Source organism: Nanorana parkeri, unplaced genomic scaffold (assembly GCF_000935625.1).
Source record: "Nanorana parkeri isolate BGI_ZX_2015 unplaced genomic scaffold, ASM93562v1 scaffold412, whole genome shotgun sequence".
Classification (NCBI taxonomy): Eukaryota; Metazoa; Chordata; class Amphibia; order Anura; family Dicroglossidae; genus Nanorana; species Nanorana parkeri.
This window is the reverse complement of record NW_017306680.1, coordinates 715,360-733,646: the sequence shown is the minus strand read 5'-3', so window position 1 is coordinate 733,646 and position 18,287 is coordinate 715,360. Positions and strand designations below refer to the sequence as shown.

The 18,287-nt window shown below is 41.4% G+C and overlaps 1 protein-coding gene across 1 annotated transcript in view; it reads left to right on the top strand.

Annotated features, from left to right (window-relative positions):
- Positions 1 to 2,105: 2,105 nt before the first annotated feature.
- CAPS (calcyphosine) overlaps positions 2,106 to 18,287 on the top strand; it is a 21,222-nt gene continuing 5,040 nt past the window's right edge. Inside the window, exons 1-3 of the mRNA XM_018559692.1 lie at positions 2,106 to 2,313; positions 10,566 to 10,704; positions 15,431 to 15,608. Coding sequence (XP_018415194.1) covers positions 2,157 to 2,313; positions 10,566 to 10,704; positions 15,431 to 15,608 — 474 coding nt within the window. The 5' untranslated portion in view covers positions 2,106 to 2,156. The remainder of the gene's footprint in view (positions 2,314 to 10,565; positions 10,705 to 15,430; positions 15,609 to 18,287) is intronic.

The window sequence follows — 18,287 nt, the reverse complement described above, 5'->3', positions numbered from 1 at the left end:
TTCTCCGCTCCTTCCCCCCCCAAAGAAAAAACCCCCCCCCCCCAAGCAAAAATCTCCCCTTCCTTCCTCAAGGAAATGTCATCATCTTTAAACATAAGTCCTCCCCAGAGAAAAAAAATTCCCCCAGTGCAAATCTCTCCCTTTCCCAATCAAAAATCCTCCCTCCTCAAAAAGTCTCCCCTTTGCCAAACAAAAATCCTCTCCCAGTAAAATATGCCTCCGCAGCACAAAAGTCCCCCTCCTAGGCATAAAGCCCAAGCACAAATATACCACCCTCCCACACACAATCACCCCTAGCACAAACATCCATTCTCCTTTCTTATCCACCTACCAAGCACTCCAGCAGACCACAGATTCAGGCAACACCCACCGAGAGTGTCCTCCCAGACTTCGGCTGTGCCATATAACACATTAAAGCCCATGAAAAGTCTAGGATGTCCCTCGGCTTTGCATCGCTCCTTTGTATCTGAGGTCTGTCAGGGACCTTCACTTGCTGTCTGGGTTTTCATAAGGGATATTCACTTGCTGAATTTGTCCTGGTGATCACTGTCACTGGGATTGAATGTGCAGGTAAAAAAAAAAACTGAGGGTCCGTTCACACCAGCTGCAGTGCGTTCCGGCCCGATTCTGGCCGGAACGCACTGCCTTGCACTGCGGCCGGCTCACTTTTTAGTGGGGCAGGAGGGGGTGCGATCAAAATGCTGCAAGTGCTATTTTCATCGCACCGGAGCAGTCCGCAGGCACATCGTGCCTTGCGATCCTGTGCGGGCGATCGGATTGCAGCCGGAGGGCGTGGCTACAGTGCCATTCACTTCAATGGCCCGCCATGCCCCCTCCTGCCCCACTAAAAAGTGAGCCAGCCCCAATGCGAGGCAGTGCGTTCTGGCCAGAATCGGGCCGGAACACACTGCAACTGGTGTGAACGGGCCCTCAATGATGTGTTATGAGGAATAGAAGGGCATTCATCCAATGGGGATACTTCTTGTGGGGACAACAGTTTAAGAGGGCATTTCCTTCTTTCTTTGGAAAGAATTCCACTCACTTTTTTTTGTGTCTACAGAACAAGAATTTAAAGGAAATCTCCCTGATGCCACACAGATGGCAAAAAAAACTTACAATGGATTTTTTACCATTTCCTACTGGGGTTGTCTTTAGATACATGTTAACTAGGGTTGCACAGATACCAAGTACAGTACTCGGTACAAGTACGAGTACATGTACCGATACTTTTGAGCTCCAAGACTAGACTAGAGAAAAATTCAAAAGTTAGGAGGCAGCTGCCATTTGTAAGGAGCATACGGAGCTCCTGGGATTTGTACATCTCTGTTTTAGGGTATGATTTTGTTTTTATAAATATAAATAAAGGGATGCACAGATACCAGTTTTGCGAGTACGAGTACTGGTACTTGCCGAGTACTTACAAGTACAAGTACTGATACATTTCTGTTTATTGTCATGTGACAGTTTTTTCTAAAACAATACAGACTAAGGATTTCAGGACAGTGGTGGAGTGCCAGAGCCAGGTGCCAGGTCCCAGCTGCAACCGCTGCAACCCTGGCAGTTCTCATGAAAATGCCAAGTATCTGCACTGGTACTCGAAAAGTATCTGTGCATCCCTAATGTTAACCTTATGTCTTCAATACTTTTTTGAGTCAGTGACCATGTCCACTCATAGAAAAGTGGGCCAAACACTTGCGATAAGAGGACACACCAGGGATCATGGTCCCTCTCTCTTATCCATATGGTATAAGTCCACCTTCTCTCGTGCTTTAGCTCACTGTTCCCATGAAACATCTTGGTGCAACCAAAATAGTCTCAATTTTTTAGTAAGCATCAAGTGCTCCTGAACTGGCAACCCTATTCACATGCCATTTCCACATAGATCAGCAAGAAGGGTGGTGCAGACTGATGCTACATCAATGACTGCTCATGAAGTGAACCTGTGTGTACTTCTAACATCTAAACATGTGGAGTAGTAGCATAAAGATAACATTTACCTGCTAGCAAAACAAATACTGAGCATTAAAGCCTTATTTGTTTGTATTATGGAAGTCAACTATTAACTCTCATTTGAGTATTTTCTCCAAATTGGGCTTCTTAGAAGGTTATCATTAAAACTCAACAGAGGGCAGAGTCGTGCTGTTTTTTCTGCATCTATGGAGATGACGCAGACAGATGTTACTACGGAGATAGGATATAATCAACATCTTAACAGCTGCAACCTTACTCAGCGAAGTGGCTATTGCTGTAGGCTCAAGAAATTCTCAGCTCAAGAATTCACAAGGTTTAACTGTCAGACGTATCCAACTAAAGGTAAGAATCTGTAGGCAGCGTTTCCTTTTTTTCTGCCTTTTATTGAAAGCACTTATTCGCCAAGTACCTTATATAACAAAAATGTGTACCTAATAACAGCAAAGTTTTTTTTTATTTACTAAATTAATTAGTATTCGTGCTTCTTGCTTCACTGCAATATAAACTGAATTTGGGTAATACATTTATTTTTGGTATGCATTACTGAAGGGTGGACAGTTGACAAAAACCATAAAGATATATACAGGGTTATTCACAAAAGGGTGAAGAGTTTGGAGAAGGCAGGAGAAGTGAACAAGCTAGGACAACATAGCTGATTTGGATAAATTCACCAATTCAGCTAACTTTCCATTTCAGCTATGTTGTCCTAGATTGTTCACTTCTCCTGCCTTCTCCAACCTCTTCACCCTTTTCTGAATAGCCCTGATAGTAAACATATAAAGCATTTTGACTGCATATCCTAGAGTTATGTAAAAATGTAAGTATTAGTATGCCTCATGAACATAGTTAATTTCTTAACATTTGAGTAGGCAAACATTTACAAGGTTATTCACACAAGGGCGAAGAGTTTGGAGAAGGCAGGAGAAGTGAACAATCTAGGACAACATAGCTGAACTGGAAAATAAGCTGAACTGGAGAATTTTTCCAAATCAGCTATGTTGTCCTAGATTGTTCTCTCCTCCTGCCTTCTCCAAACGCTTCACCCTTTAGTGAATAAGCCTCTAGATCTTCATTTAAACAGGCCCATAAAGGTTATAAACTTGAACAAATGACACATAAAACTGACATGGTCTATTCCTTCTCATAATCTAAATTAACACAAAATGTTGATTTGTCATATGAAAAAGTAAGCACACCCCACCATTTACCATCAGTTCAAATCCATTAATTAGAAATAGGTGTTCATGATTAGGTTGCAATGATTACAATTTCCTTCTATGCAGTATGCAGGTGAAGCCTGTCTTTTGTAGACCTCAGACCTCTGGGGACTGGTATTTTCTTTGCCATTTGATGTGTGGTGTCATTATTAAGTCATCTCGTGGCCCAATGAAGTACTGATGGGGTGGTCATAATAATCTGGCCACTCAGTGTATAATGCAATAGAGCACTCTTAAGGTGCCCATACACCTTACAACCATCGAAAGACTTTTGTCTTGCGATGGTTTTAAGGTAATTAAAGCTCGTACGATCTGCCCATCTTGGACATGCAGACCGTGCTTGCGATCATCGAATGCCCGCCACGCTGAACGGGCACCGATGACCGCAATGCTGAAAGGGCAGCGTGCGCACACCGGCCCGTTCCGCAGTTGCCGAATGAGCACGCCACTAACCCACCGACAATCGTACGATTCTTGGCGGGTTTTCTAGCATGCTCCTTCATCAAAAGACGTGCGACCGTACAGTAGAAACGGTCGCACGCCTTCCATACACCTTGCGATTATCATACCATCGCCAGATTTTCCGCGAGCTGCCAATTTAATTCTAGAAGAAGTCTTCAAGAACCTCAGAATTTCATGATGGGATCTGTAGGTAACTCTTGCAACAGTTGGATACAGAAGAGGAGGGTTAATACCGATGTCATTATTATTTTGCAATCTGTGTCTTACTTGGGAGATTTCTCTTTACTTCTGTCCTGCAGACTCAACAGTAAGTGACAGTTCTTTCCAATTTCAGGGACATCCCCTCTTAGACAGCTGTCAACAGGAACAAAAGTCCCAATTGGAGGATTTCCCCTCTATTCCTGTTCTGATGGCAACTCAAAATTTTGGATTAACCCTCACTTTTATTCCCGTGACATTGGTACATGAGGGCAATTAGAGAGAGATACAAGCTCCACTGTTTGTTAACATCCTGCACTGTAAGTCTTCCTCTCCTTACCTCACCCATCTTCCTGTTCGGAGACAGCCCCTTAGAAGTCTATGGGGCTGTAATGTTATGGTGTGGTCAGCAGTGGGAGCATTGCGGCTCTGGATGTAAATAATGAAGGAGCTATGCCCATCAGATCTTGGTAAGTACAGACGGGCAAAGGGGGGCTGGGTTTGTTTAGGTCAGGGGTGGGGGACAAAAAGGACAAGTGCACTTATCCATTAAATTAAAAAATGACTGTCTGTGCATGTGTGTGTGTTGGGTCCTCAGATAAAAAAAATTAAGAATCCCTGGCTTAGAGAGAATTGTGGAAATATGCCAACTGAGGATAGGTCTGTGTTAGAAACACCTTGTTAATAAGAGAGCTCAGAGAAGAATAGTCAGACAAGCTTACAGGATCTTCACATTTTAATGACAGAAGAAATGGGCCACTTTAAAGGAGAACTATGGGGTTAAGGCTTTTCCCCATAGTTCTCCTTAGGGTAACGGGAGGACACAAACTAGCGTCCTCCCGTCACCCTAGGCTCAGTATACAGCGAGCTGCTGCTCGCGGTATACTGAGACGCCGCAGCTGAAGCGGATCCCGACAATTATGCCGGGATCCGCCCAGCTGCGTGACTGACAGCTGGCTCTGCCTATCTAGAGGCAGAGCCACAGCTGTACCCGCCCCCTCCCCCGTCCGTTCCGCCAGTCAGTACTGGCGGAGCGGAGCAGGGAGGGGGGAATCCAGCCCCTCCCCTGTCACGGCAGAGAGCGGGCTTCCCCCTCAAAGTCATACCAGGCCCTTAAGGTGTGGTAGGAATTTTAAGGAGGAACCTCACCCCCAAAAATGGGGAAAAAAGAGGACATGGGGTCCCCCCTAAAATTCCCAACCAGACCGTTGATCCAAGCACAGGCTTGAAAGGGCAGGAAAGGGGGGGGTGAGCAAGCGCCCCCCCCCATCCCTGCCATACCAGGCCACATGCCCTCTGCACTGGGAGGGTGCTTTTCCAGGGTCACAACTGGAAAAGCACCTTGTCCCCGTGCCGATGGGGACAAGGGCCTCTTCCCCACAAGCACTGGGGCGTTGGTTGTGGGGGTGCAGGCTTATTCACATTGGGGTACCCCTTTAATAGGGGTACCCCAAGGCTTATTCACATCGGGGTACCCAGATGCGCACCCCAACCCCTTGTGAATGAGTAAGTGGTAGTTATACCCCTACCCATTCACTAAATGGTTAAATTCAAATTTTAAAATAGACGCCACATTTTAGAACACACGAACTAGTGATGTTCGAGTCGAACATCAAGTCCAAAACTAGTCATTTCCTTTCACTTCCTGTCCAATAGCTACAACAGGAAGTAACAGAAAATCACTCCAAAGGGAGGGAAATCCCTGGTGGTCAGCAGGGTCATCAGAACTAGTGTACCTATGGGACGATTTCACACCTTTTCCTGTTCTGATGACAACCCGAAATTTGGGATTTTCTCTCACTTTCAGTGATAACGGTCACCAGGACAAATAGTAAGGGTGAATGTCCCTAATGGGGACACACAAGTGAAAAAAAGTGAAACTGAAACGAAAACATTATTTTTAGGTTTTGAATAGAGACAGAAAACAGACAGAGGAAGTCTTAATCAGACTGACATAGACAATGCTGCGTTTGTAGCTGTTATATACATTTATTCCACACATGGTATTTACAAAATGTATACATATATAAAATTAATTTGGACTGTAACCCAGGGGCGTCCTGAGGTCGGGTGTCACCCGGTCTGTAGACCGGGTGACACCCTGCCGTGTCGTCATCGCGTGTGCGCATGACGTCATCGCGCATGCGCAACCATCTGATTGATGCCTGCCAGCGGCCATTTTGGTGATGGACGCCGGGAGAGAGAGGAGGGGAAGTTTGCCGCCGTTTCCCCTCCTCTCTCCTGACACTGTTTGGCTTTCGGTCCATGACCTAGTGCCCGACATTTTAGAGGTGACACCCAGGTGCAGGGCGCACCCCCCTTGTGACGCCACTGCTGTAACCTCTCCTATAAAATCTAGCGGAAAGTTCCTGGTCCTCTTTCTCCTCCTAGGGTACAGAGTAGACATGTATTTAGGGTCTGCTAATGCACCCTTTTACTCCTCTGCATTCACAGGGGAGCACAGCAGCAATTTATTTTTGGCCTGCTAATGTGCCCTTTTTTCTTCCTCCTTCTCAAGGGTGCAATGCAGCCTATTATATCTGGCCTGCTAATGTACCCTTTTCATCCTTCTCAAGGACGCATAGCAGGTTTGCTAATGTGTCCTTTTCCCCCTCCAACTCCTCAAGGGCTCATAGCAGCCATTTTTGGGGCCTGCTAATGCATCCTTTAACTCATAAGCATGATTAACATTAACAATATTTTCAGATTATACAATATCTGGCCTGGTTAAGCAAACCAAGTGGGCATGGATGACATGGCTGCAACTAAAATACTTACACGTGATCTGGATACTATGGGGTATCCAGTCTGGACTACGGGCTGGAAATGGCCCAATATGCTCTTGATGTACTAGCCTACCCTGTTGCACTTGTTATGTCAGAGAGGGGTTCGCAGTCACATGACCACGTGGACTGCTGGTCACATGTACATGGTCACATGACCACACTGACCAGTGAGAAGCGCTTTAGAGCCGGGGACAAGGTCCCGGAAGTAAGAAGCAATTCTCATTGGTCAGAGTGGTCATGTGACCATGCTGATGAATCAGCACTCACCATTTGTAGGCATTTTGCCTAATACTAGTAATACACTAATACTGAGGGCACTCACCTCATAGTTCTCCTTTAAGGACCTGCTGTACCATGTGTATCTATATAAGCACCACAAGTTCAAGTCTGAAAATAATTTCAGCAAAACATTTTGAATGTTGTAAATTACTCAACTCATATAAGGTAGCTACCTTTTTGTATAACTAAAATCATCTACCTGTTGTTGTGGATACATATACAAAATTATGTTGTATGTTAACTTAATGTATATAAAATCCCCCAAGAATTAAAAAGGCTAAAGATTTTGCTGTATATAGTATCCAAACTCTATATTCCTAGATGAAATCATACACATATATCAACATGGGAATTGATGCAATTAGGAACAATATATCAACACTATATCAGTGACTAGCAACAAAAACCAAGAAACGTTGAAAGGAGCTGAGTCATTCCATCTGTCTGTGCATCTGCCTATACCAGGGCAGAATTAGGAGTTCTCTGGAAAATGTATCCGTATATTAGTGGTCTGGTTATTTCCTTCCCTTACTTTCTTCCATTTACATGATGCTGGCAAGATGACAGGTTCTTGCTTTTGCCGTGAGTTCTAAGAGAATAATGAATTTCAACATTTATTATGCTATTTTTTTTATACTCTCTATTTGCCAGCGATAAGGTTTGAAAATATAAAATAGTACAGACTACTGTGGTAGAAACACAATCGGTAATTAAAAAATACTATGGAGTCATCTAATTTAATATACTGAAAGTATGAACATGTAAAAATAGCAAGATTATGTTTTGCTGCTTTCCGCCTTGGCAAACAAACATTGAGAATATTTTCTCTCTCAACACAATATAGCAATAGCATCCATAATTGGTCCCAGTGTGGCAGATTACCACTAACATCCAAGGTGACTTAAAAAATGAGTAGTGGTTTTGTGTATTTTGTAAAATTGCTATGGTTTCATTAGTCAGTTGTTACGTATCGCTATCTTTAAGATTTAATTTATTACAAGTAAAAGAAAGGAGAGTAGTGGTATTGTCTGCAGCAAGCAGTTCCATTTTTGTAGCACAGTTTAGGAAATGTATCTTTAATTAAGTTAATAGGTAATTGGTTGCTATGGGTATTGGGTAATATTCCTATTACTTTTCTTCAGTAAGTATATGGAGCTCTGTATCTATTATTACATTAATAAATGTATTATTAATGCTACTGGTGTAGGTACCAGAATTTAACTGGAGTTACGTCTCTTTTAATTCCCTGTAGAGCAGCACCCTGACAGGGAGAGGGGGTTAGCAGTAGGGATGCACCAATACCGTTTTTTTGTTATCGAGTAATGGTACCGATATCTTGTTTTCTGTACTCGCCGATACCGAATACAAATACCGGAAGTCCCATTAAGGAAGCTGGGCGGTGTGTAATGACTCGAACCGGCTTTCTGGCCAATCAGGAAGCCAGGGTAGGGGGGGGGCGGGTAATGAATCGCCCCCCAGCTTCTTGATTGATCAGCTTCCCCACCAATCAGTAAGCCAGGCATGCCCCCTGGCTTCCTGATTGACCGGGTGACCACCAGGTGACGAGGAAGCATGGAGCCGGCTTTCTGGCCAATCAGGAGGTCGGGGGGCGGGTAATGTCTCGCCGCTCGGCTTCCTGATTGGTCTGAAAGCCAGTCAATCAGGAATCCTGATTGGCCGGGAAACTGGCTCCATGCTCCCTCGTCACCAATACCCCCCTCCCCCCCCCTGCTCTTGGCTTCTTGACTACGTTCACAGCTTTGGCTGATTTTATGAGCCCTTTGAAGTGCATTGATGACAATCACACATAAGAGTACAAAACACAGCATATTATAGCAACAATTGGTTTTAAAAATTAACCAAACAATTAACCACGTTTTTGGGTGACCAGCTACAATATCAGTACTATCAGAAATAAATCACCTATCAAACCCGGCCGGAACCAGTATCAGCAGTGAGCTTTACACACTGACTCCTTTAGCTGTTAAAACAGCATTCCGAGCCACCTCAAGCTCGTTCCCAGGAGAACCCCCATATAGAAGTTGGGGGAAGGATCAGTCCACACAGAGAGGCTTTTTAATACTTTACAAAACGTTGCTCTGTACATTACACACTTTAGTCATCTCCTTTCACATTCATAAATGCTCATGTTTTTTTTCCTCAGCCAATTTAAAGACTTCTGTGAGGGCAAATCAGTGACTTGAAGTGAGTGTCAAGTGTAGTGTAAGCGAGTGGCTCACTTACACTACACCTGGCCATAAACAATTGAATAGGCTCTGTGAGGGGGGGTGCTGTTCATTATATAGTCTAGATCTAGTTACAAAAAAATTCAGCTTGGCATTAGCTATCTCATCTAAGAGATGCAGAAAAGGAGTGAAAATAGTGCTTGTGATCTAGATGCAGTGTGTCTTTTCTCTTCTGGGTCAGAGTTTGGGTCAGGCATGAGTGTGACTGGATTCAAAACATTACACCTGAGAATTACAAAGCTGGGAGGTGCCAGAAGGACAAGTTCATACTTGGTTAGTCTGTCTGCAGACAGGTGCTTCGTGTTTGCATCAGCTGTTTTCCCAGGACAATTTTACTTGTCAGCCATCATAGCAGTAACTGCCACTGTCCAAAGGCAACTATAACTATAGGCAGATAACTATCAAAGAAATAAATGGCAAAGAAAGGTGCAACTTTAAATGCCCCCCCTTTCAAAATAATAATGTTATTGTTTCAAAATATCAAAAAGTTTTTAAATCCAGAATATATAAAAATAATCCTCCTAAATTCCCACCAACCACCTATCCCAGCCTCATATCCTGTCTAACACCTAAAAACAACTCTGGAAGACTTTAAATAAATACTTAACAATGGGATCTTGCATTCCACTTAAACAGACAATATGTTGATACAACTGAAAGAACCTATATAAATAAAGGTAGACAGCATCCATGTGTTTTTGGTCCTCCAAAACCATAAACGTTTGAGTATTAACACATTCACATTAACAAGAGACATGTGCTTCTGTTATCTTGGAACACCTTATTAGCGTGACAGTAACCTAGATTCTTGCTGTAGAATATTAGGAGACTCTCTACAGACTGCACAATACATTTCAAGGACATTATTGTAGACTGTTATTATATGTATAAAGAACTTAACATTAGCACATAAGCACCTAATATTGTCATTTATTTATTAGACAAGCATATAACACATACTCTTCTTTATCAATTGTAACACAGAAAGTGGTGCCTGGCTGTGCCATGTAAGGCCTGGTTCACCCTTTCATGTTAGAAAAAGCATACACATCTTGTTAAAAACAAATAATACATTTTTAATGCAGTGTTCGAGTGCATTTTTCATACAATAACCTGCCTTTTTATTTTTAAATAAAAACTTTAAACACAGTAAAGAGATATGACCAACCTGACTATGATGTCTGACAGAACTGTAAATGTCAGGGTTAGGGTGTAAATGGCAGGACTACCTAGACAAATAGAACCCTTGTTATATAAAAGAGCACCAGTGTATGTATATGTATTTCAACTGTATATTTAGGTGTTTGCCTGGAAGTCATCTTTATCTAAGATGAAAGTTTAGTCTTCCTCTATTCATACATGTCAACCTCTGTTTCGTTTTTTTATTGTGTTTTTTTTTTTTTAAGTAATGGCTGCAGTATCCCAACTGGAGCAAGAAATGATGACCAAGGCACGACGTCAGATTGCACAATGCCAGGATCCTGTGGAGAAGTTAAGACTGCAGTGCCTTGCAAGAGGAGCATCTGGAATTAAAGGCTTGGGAAGGTAAACGAAGATCACTTATTACAATATAGCAATTATTATCTAATCTTTCCAATATCCTGCGTTCCTGTTGATGTATTCTTAAAGTTTTCCTTTTTATTTAATTATTTAAAGTGGAGCTAAACTGAAAAAATAAATTGTGCAGACAGGCTCCTTATTGCATAAGAGGCATGCTACGTCTCTTCTACAATAAAACAAACGTAACTGCCTGGTCACAATCTTCTTTAAGATGTACACTGAGCTGCGCATACCTCCGTGCCAGAATGAACTCATGGATGCATAGGAGTTACATCATTCAGCCCTGGCCAATCAAGCTGGCTGTAGATCTGGTACCTGCAAGAAGCCCAGGTGAAGATGTTGGTGCGGACGAGGGAAAGTGGGGAGGTGAGTTTAGTTCTCTTTTAAATTATATATATATATATATATATATAAAAAAACAGAGGAAATTAATTTCAGTTACTGCTTTCCTTATGTAAAATGATCGTGAGCTGGCCTAAGGTAACAAGTGTGCAGACCTGGTTTAATCCTCACATCATTCCATGTGTTCTTCTGGGCCCCTTCAAATCATCAGATCCGCTCACTTCCCGATCATCTCCCTGCAGAGAGCCGTGACTGTCAGTCACTTCCGCTGACTGGAGGGATGGACGGGGGGAGGAGTGGGCACAGCTGGCTCTGCCTTAAGAAAGGCAGGCAGGCCAGCTGTCAATCAGGCAGCTGAGTTTATCTCGACAGTATTGTCGGGATCCGTCCCGGCTGCGGCTCTCTCAGCATATAGCAACAATAGCCCATTATATGCTGGATTTTGGGTCATGGGAGGACGTAGTAAACTGTATGTCTTCCTGTCACCCAAAAGAGAACTATGGAAAAAAAATGTCACCCCATAGTTCTCCTTTAATCTGCACATAAAGAGTAGACAAGTCCCTACATACAGGGCAATATATAGGCCAAATCAGGTTCACATAATAGCAACCACATACACAAAATGAACAGTGGAGTAATTAATTAGTTGATCTGATATCACTGTATGTGTCATCTCTAAAATTATACTCATTTCCAGTTACAAAAAAACGGGCTCAAAACTGCACTATTATCATGCAGATTTAAAAATCATAAATATTTATCTAACTATGCATGCATTTTTTAAATCACAATGATATTTTCTGGAATGCACTTGGATCTGTTTACGGCCAAGTTGAGACAAGACTGTAAAGGGGAATAGGTGCATAAAATGAAATTAATACACCATTAAAAACAAAGAAAGACACTTTTGCTATGTTGACACAAAATTAGACACTGTAGAATGCATTAGGAGTTGCTAACGCCATAAAAACACTTTCAACAGCCTTTGGCTGATATACCTGACTAAATTAATTCCCATTACTGAACTTCCGAGGCAACAATAGCACAATTGGTTAAAACTAAATTCTGTGTGTTTGCATAACATGGTCACAAGATTATATATGAAGAGATAACCAGTGCTCATAAAATCTATAAATGCTGCAGGCAGGTGGAGGCGACACATTTGTCCTCACAGGTCAAAAAAATTCATCTTTTCAAACAATGTTATACAAAAAATATTGTATTATTGGTACCAATTGAAAGCAGTATGTTAGTCAAACAACTAGGGAATTGAAGGTACACCTACAGCATACAGTATGAGCTAGCCAGACATTTTTCTCATTATCATGCTGCATTAAAAAGTTAGTTCAGCTTCTTGGCAATAGAGCAAATAAAAAATATAAGGGATGGTATTTTTAATGGAAATGTATAGAGGGTGAAATTAAAGTTGATAACTGGACTATTGGACTATCACAGGCCCAATATTTTGTCAACATTAAAAAAAGTCCCCTAAACATAATTTTGAACATTGACTTTGGGCGTTATGTCAATGTTATGTCAAAAATCACTTATATTTCCATGGCAATGGTTCATATGTCTTATAACAATAAAAATTTATTATACAAAAAAAATCACTTATATTTAATAGCCAGTCAGAATACTTTGTTGATAATATTTTGTGGTCAATTTCTGGGTTTGTGTTTTCAAAAACTGCATTGTGAAAGTTAAATAGGCATTGTGTTTTTCCTTTTTTCTTTTTAATGATAAGGGAAAAAATGTATGTATCCAAAAATGTATCACAATCTGCAAAATCAACGTCTTTTATGAAACCAGTTGGGTATATAAGCTACTTTCCTTTTTTGTTATGCTAAGCTTTTTGTTATCCAGGAAACACTGCAGTATACAAAAAATCTGAAATATATTGAATTTACCGTAATCTACGTTTTATTTTATAACCACGATTGGCCTGATCCGGGCAGCACAGTGGCATAGTGGTTGGTGCTTCTGCCTTGCAACATTGGGGGGTCTCTGGTTCAAATCCTAACCAGGTCACTATCTGCGAGGAGTTTGCATGTTCTCCCTGTGCTTGTGTAGTTTTCCTCTGCCAAAGACATGTTGGAAGGATGGCTACTGTCTAAATTGTCCCTGTATGTATGCATGTGAGATAGGGACCTTAGATTGTAAGCTCCTTGAGGACAGGGACTGATGTGAATAGGCAAATTGCTTGCATTTAATAAATACCCGTAATAAATAAATCTGGCAAGACTCCAATAGTACTTTCTCTCTCTCTCTCTCTCTCTCTCTCTCTCTCTCTCTCTCTCTGTGAATTCTATTGTTATTGTTCTGCATGATAGTCTTCTTTGTTATCTACAGAGGGAATTGTACAGTAATGTGAATCATTACTTTCTGAATGATCTTTGGTCTCTACATAGCCAGACCACAGCCAGACTTCAATGGAGAGAGTTGTTAAATGGCAGGCTGGGTATTAGTTGTTCAAAAAAAAAACAGGTTGCAAAAAACAGGGTTACTGTGGTTCGGGACCAGTAAAATTAATGCAAGAATGTGGCCTCATAAAACTTCAACTGGAACTCAAAATTGTTTTTTGTTTGGATACACTAAGAAAGATGTAGAACCTATGTCAGGTCTTTTTCTCTGTCTTTGTTCCCATAGTGGAAATAACGTCATACCTGGAAATAACGTGTGAGGAAATTTCTTTGAAATAAGAAGAAATCCCACCTTTGATAGTTGTCATTAAAACATGTTTCCAGATTGAAAGTTTACCCCATTCCACACCTGCCCCAATCAAAATTGTAAAACTTTAGATTCACAAAACTATTTGTGAACCAAACCTGCGCAGATTTATTCATTCCTAATGATGGGAAGTTGCTGGACTGGTAATTTGTCACTTACCTTTTGGCTTTCACTGTCTGTTCTGGTGCCAAGAAAGAAAATGAGAGGGACGTAGTGAGCAATAAAAGCTGCCAAAGGTTCTAATCCTTTCCCACTTAAACTCCAAGACTTGAAAAAAGGTTTTACCTGCAGTTCCACTTACAGCTTTAAACTTAATATTCCTCAAACATAGAATTAAATAACAGCAATCAAACTATAGGGCACACTTATATAGCATTGAAAGATCGATTTGCTGCATTTATAAACCACATTCACTGCGAGAAAAATTCACTAGCTTCCATATAATATCCACTCTTCCTTCTGTTCCAATTTCATATGCTCACATTTGGCCCCTATATCTGGTATTGCACAATGTTATAAGTCCTACAGTGAGCACAAACTAATCTAGGCACACAAATGTGTCTAGCTTTGCTTAATCTTTGTAAATATACTCCTTAATGACAAATAGCATTGCATTTCCGTATCAGAAATCTCTTAGGGAAGATGGATAGTAACTCTTATGATGGGTAGGGATGAGGTTTGAGTTCCTCCCTGGGAATCACAAACTTTTGGCCTAAATGTTTGCAGGTGTGCCACTAGAAATAAAGAACAACCCACTGAGGTCTACTTATAAATATCTGCAACGCCGTTGTGCAAATCTGTGAATGCTCGATCTGTGTGGATATATGTCAAAACAAACATCCTTTAGTTGTTTCTTTACAAGGCAAAGTATTTTTGATTTTTTTCATGTAATACCACACCATAGCCACTAGATGGTGCTGAGGAGCATAGAAAATAAACTCCTATGCACCTAAGCTCCTTTACCTCCATCTAGCGACTATTATTACATGAACAAATATGATGTTAAAAAATTCAAAACTTAATTGCACTTGTAAAGAATATTGCTAAAGAACATATGTTTTGGGATATATTCACACAGAGTGCTCACAGATATTTGCAGGGTGAATTGCCCTGCAAATTGTTTTTTAAATAGATCCCATTGTGTAGCGCATGGGCTTTTTCCTGGTCAGTTGAGTCACAGAAGCCGATAGTTTGAAGGGATGGATAGCCCAGCCCCTTTCTATAAAAGGGTGGCCTTACAGCAGCCATATTTTCAGTATCTGTTAGTGAGCGCAGATATTACCGTATCGGTAGATACACTGTTTTGTTTGTTTTTTCCAATTTTGTCTCCCTTGCATGACCCAGCCTTCTGTGCCTTTTGTTTAACAATTGCTTGCTTATTAGCCCTGCAAATGGCCAGAACTGAATAACAAGATTGCCCCCCTTCTCCCCATAGACTTCAACGGGGTTCCCCGTTGCCCAAACTTTGAGCAAAATTAACAAAACTATTTGTGAACCGAACCCAAAGCAGATATACTCATTACTAATGATGGGTAGTTGCTGGCCTGGTAAATTGTCACTTACCTTTTGGCTTTAAAAACTTTTAAATAAAAAACAAAAAATCACACCAAATACCGTATTTTTCTGCAATATAACACAGGGCTTTCCGAATAATGGACGATAACTATAATAACTCTTTGGACCTAGAAGAATTCTCCAAAGGGCTCCAGAACTATGGCGTTTCCCTTCGCCCAGAGGAAGTGCAAGACATTTTTCATAGATTTGACACAAATGAAAATGGTACTATCAACTTTGATGAGTTCTTGAGCACAATCAGGGTAAGTGTTTTCTTTGTACGGTATGCATTTCATGTGTGGATTATGGTCAGCGCAAAAAAATAAAATGCTTCATTTTCTTCGTATAGCAAAGTATGAAATATTTCTTATTTATCAGTTGTCACCAACAAGCGTGAAGAAATGTTGTAGAAAGATAGCTTACTATAAAATAACTTGAAATAAATCTGAACAGCCTGTATTTGGGACTAGATCGGACAGTATCACATCAAATTACACACACAACTCTCTCCTTCACTATTAGCAGAAGACTGTGAGGATTTTGTGTCTGCAGGAGCATTGACGAAGTACAGAGAGTTAGTGTTGGGCTTTCGTCCTAGAAATTGTATTAAATGTTTGTTTGTAAAAAATAAAAAAAATTCCAAAAGCTTTTATACAAATAATAAAAGACAAACAAACGGCTATACACTTGTTAACCTTAAAAAAAAAATATCCACATTGACAATGCTATTGAGCAGAATGTGACCTATACTTTTTATTTTCCAACTCCTAAGCCAATATAGAGAACTAGTATGGTGCCCTAAGGTCTGCTTTACTAGCTCATGAATTACCAACATCTTGTAGATCTATAACATCTATAGATATTTTATATACATTGGTATCACGTGCCTGGTAGAGAACCGAGTAGTTGAGGAGGCCTCCTTTGCAACTCTTGTCCCACACCCCTGAGAGTGGTGACAGGGATGGAGAGGACAGAGAGCAGCACCGGTGCCAGAGGGTGCAGGGCACTGTGCCTGGGTGAGTCCGAAGCTGGTCTCTAAGGAAGCAGGTGTAGATGCAGCTGGAAAGACCACCAGGAACACGGCTGGAGCAGGACGAAGTCAGGGTCAACATCGATCGGGCAGCGAAGTACAAAGCGGCAGGCAGACAAGTAGTCGAGGAGCAAACAGAGGTCAGGGGCAGCAGCAGTCAGGCGTAGTCAAGGAGATCCGGGTCAGGCAGCAGAACTCTGGAACAGGCAGAGGCACAGGAAGACACACACAGGAGCTGAAAGACCAATCAGCAATGATCCATAGGACTGGCAAGTTTGAATAGGGCCATCTATTCAGAGAAGCTGCATCACTTCCTGTGCGCCACGTTAGCACGTTTCCGCCCGCACGTTCGTTGAGCACGCATGCGCAATAACACCCGTTTCCCGCAAATGCGGAAGACAGGAGTCCGCACATGCGCAGATCCACCCGCACGGCCAGTTATAGTCTTACAATTGGATACAAACACAAGGTGTTATGGCTAGTTCCAAATGGAGAGTTTCAAAGATGTACAAATCGCACTTAAGCAGCAGTCTGTATTATCCCTAGACCAAGCAATTCGACATATGCGATTCGTTTCGTTCCGAATCGAAATTCGGATGAATTTTCGGAAATTCGTGGATTCGGAGGATCCGAATTTCCGAAATGTACCATGTCCGAATTCATCCGAAAGCTTCCGAATCCGAAATTCTGAATCCGAAATTCCGGATCCTGAATTTGGGATTCTAAATTTGGGATTCAGTACGAATTTGGGATTCAGTACGAATTTGGGATTCAGTACGAATTTCGTCCTAATGGAAACTAAATTAGAAATTTACGATAATGACTACAAAAAGAGGATTTCATAGCATGTGAAGATAAAAACAAAACATTACTTCATGTTCCTGTGCATGCACCGCCAACGTTTAAATGGATAAAAAAAAAATTAAGAAAAGGATTTTAATGTCCCTTTAATAGTGAAGACTAGAGCACAGCAACCAGAAATGTCAACTGTGCCAATTCTGCTACGTACGTCCGTACGAACATTTGTCCATTCGTGCAAAACCCCAAATTTCGGAAATTCGTCCGAATTACGAATCCGATCCGAATCCAAACCCAAAATGAAACACATACAGGACCCGATTTCGGAAATCCAAAACTAAACTAAACTAATTTTTTGCGGCTGCGCATGTCTACAAGCAATTAAATAATGTAATGTGAAGTGTTTTATGTGAAACTCACATTGGTTTTAGGATAATTTCTTGGATATGTTAGGGGGAGAGGATAGTGAAGGAGAGAAATACACTGCCTGGCCCAAAAAAAGTGACCACCTGGATTTCAGGAAATTAAATATCAACTGGGGTTGCTTAAGTTGGTCAGATCTAGGTTCAGCAATGTTATATTCCCCAAAAAAATGGTCACCTGCCTACCTGAATATACTGAATGACCAAGTTTTTCCATCAATGGATTTTTTCTTCCCTGATGGCACAGACATATTCCAAGATGGCAATGCCAGGATTCATTGGGCTCAAATTGTGAAAGAGTGGTTCAGGGAGCATGAGACATCATTTTCACACATGGCTTGGCCCCCACAGAGTCCAGACTTTAACCCCATTGAGAATCTTTGGGATGTACTGGAGAATACTTTGCACAGTGGTCCAACTCTCCCATCATCACTACAAGATCATGGGGGGAAAATAATTGCAAATCTGGATGGAAATAAATATTGTGACATTGCATAAACTTATCGAAACTATGCCACGGCGAATATGTGCCATAATCAAAGCTAAAGGTGATCAAATTAAATATTATACTGTGTGACTTTTTTGGCCAGGCAGTGTATATTACGATGGTAAAGAGGTGGAAGAGAAAAGTATTGAAGGAAAAAGGGGAAAGGGAAAAACAGAGAAGAAAGAAAGTGAGAAAAAAGGGGGGG